This window comes from Calidris pugnax, unplaced genomic scaffold, assembly GCF_001431845.1.
Source record: "Calidris pugnax isolate Ruff unplaced genomic scaffold, ASM143184v1 scaffold528, whole genome shotgun sequence".
Taxonomy (NCBI): Eukaryota; Metazoa; Chordata; class Aves; order Charadriiformes; family Scolopacidae; genus Calidris; species Calidris pugnax.
The window spans coordinates 8,446-10,719 of NW_015091224.1; the positions used below are offsets into that span (position 1 = coordinate 8,446).

The 2,274-nt window shown below is 66.6% G+C and overlaps 1 protein-coding gene across 1 annotated transcript; it reads right to left on the bottom strand.

The window, feature by feature from the left end:
- Positions 1-37: 37 nt before the first annotated feature.
- Positions 38-1,774, bottom strand: LOC106898545 (class II histocompatibility antigen, B-L beta chain-like). Its single transcript, XM_014959846.1, has 6 exons — positions 1,610-1,774; positions 1,097-1,366; positions 477-758; positions 261-367; positions 133-156; positions 38-58 (listed from the first exon to the last, which is right to left on the bottom strand). The coding sequence occupies exons 1-6, from the start codon at positions 1,698-1,700 to the stop codon at positions 38-40; spliced, it is 795 nt and encodes a 264-aa protein (XP_014815332.1). The 5' UTR covers positions 1,701-1,774.
- Between the last annotated feature and the right edge of the window lie 500 nt (positions 1,775-2,274).

Below are 2,274 nucleotides of genomic sequence, written 5' to 3' on the forward strand. Positions count from 1 at the left end.
GTGGGGGACGGCGTGTCCCCAGGGCTCTGTCCCGCTGCTACCGGGGGACACGGTGTCCCTGGGAGCAGGGGGGGACCAGCCCACACTGGGGGGAGGAACCAGGTTTTGGGGAGATGGAAGGACAGACATTACCTGCAGCCTGGGGAACGCGGCGCCCTGGAAGGATGAGAGACAAGGTCAGGGTAGGAGCAGGGACAGGGACACCCCCCCATCCCCGAGGAGACCCCCCCTCACCCCCCCAAAGTCTCCCGGCCCCTCACCTTCTTGCGCACGTAGAGGAAGAGCCCCAGCGCCAGGAAGATGAGCCCCAGCACGAAGCCCCCCACCCCCGTCAGCATCTTGCTCCTGGCGCCGTCCGACTGCAGCTCTGCGGGGATGAGAAGGGGGGGTCAGGCCTGGGGGGCCCCGGCCCCCTCCCCACCCACACCAGGGGGTCACACCCCCCTCCCTGCTCAGGGTGACACCCCCAGCCTCACCCCAGTGCAGGGTGACGGGGTGCTGCAGGCTGACGTGCTCCACGTGGCAGGTGTAGGTGTCCCCGCGCTGCGGGGTGGTTTCCAGCATCACCAGCACCTGGTAGGTCCAGTCCCCGTTCTGCATCACCTCCGTGGACACCACGTGCTCCGTCTCCTCCTGCCCGTTCCTCAGCCACTTCACCTCGATCTCCGAGGGGTAAAAACCCGTCACGGCGCAAACCAGCCTGTCGGTCTGGGGCAGGGAGCCCGACTGCATCGGGTAGATTTCCAACTGGGGCTGAACTGGGGGAGAGATAGAGCGGGTTGGGGAGGGTCTTGGGGAGCACAAGGGCCACCCAGCCCAGCACAGGAGCCTTCTAGCCCAGACTCTGTCCTGGATCTCTCTCTGCTCCCCACACAGGACATGCCCAACGGGCTGTTGCAAGGGACTCCCATCCCCACGGATGGGCACAGGGGCTGCCCGGGGCTTGGCTTGTGCCCGTTCCCCGGGGAAATGTTCTGCCACGCGCTCACCTCTCCTCTCCACGATGAAAGGCGTCCACTCCCGGTAGTTGTGCCGACAGACTGTGTCCACCTCGCTTGTGCCCGTTCCCCGGGGAAATGTTCTGCCACGCGCTCACCTCTCCTCTCCACGATGAAAGGCGTCCACTCCCGGTAGTTGTGCCGACAGACTGTGTCCACCTCGGTCCGTGCCCTCTCCAGGACGTCCGGCTGGCTGTTCCAGTCCTTGGCACTGCTATCGCCCAGGGGGGTGTCAGCCACAAAGTGCCCCACATCGCTGTCAAAGTGCACGTACTGCTCCCGGTTGTAGATGACTCTCGTCACAAGCTTCACCCGCTCGGTGCCGTTGGTGAAGGAACAGTCAGCCTTAAACTGGAGCTCAAAATACCCTGCCCGTGCAGACACGGGGAGGTCAGGGTCCTGCCGTGACTCCCCATCCCCGAGGGAGCTGGGAGGATGCTGTGGCCCCCCCTCTGCATCATCCCGCTCCCCTTTTCCACCCATCTCCTCCCTCCCCAGCCTCCTCCCGCACCCAGTTCCACCCAAAGGGGTCTCCATCCCCCTCCCGCACCCAGCACCTCCCAGGGCACGTGTGGGACCCCTCCCCACCCACCCCACGGCTCTGAGCTCACCTGAGGTCTCCTCGCCACCAGCCCCATGGGCTCCCAGCACCACCAGTGCCACCAGCACGGCCCCAGCTCCCAGCACACGAACGCTCTCCATCGCTGCTCACAGCAGAGCCTGCAAAGGTGCAAGGATCCCTGAGCGAGCCCGACTCTGCCAGTTCGGGGTATCACCCGCTCCTGCCCAGTGCCGGGACTGGGAGTCCCAGTGAGGACCAGTGAGGAGCGGGGCTGGGCAGCATCACCTGTCACCAGGCAGAGCTGGGACCTGCAGGGCACCCTCTGACGTTTCTCCCCCAGCTCCAGCCTGGTCCCCTTGCAGCCCGGGGCAGGGAGCAGGGTCGGGCCCATGCCCGCAGGGATGGGAGAGCCAAGCCCAGGGCTCCCAGGGACTGCACCCCAGGGAGACTCCTTGATGGGGCGCCCCGCAACCGCGTCCTGGTGGTGGGACCCCGTCCTGGATTCCCTCCCTCCCTCTGCTCCGCAGGGTGCCTGGTGCTGCTGCTCTGCCTGGGAACAGACGAGTCAGCGCCAGGGCTCCCTCCGAGAGGCTGAGTATTTCAGGGGGGGCCCTGTCACCCGGGAATGGGGGCCCTGGCTGAGAGAGACATCCTCCCCTCGCCCGCTCCTGCTCTCGCTGCCCGGTGCCAGGAGAGGCGATGGCCGGAGGATGG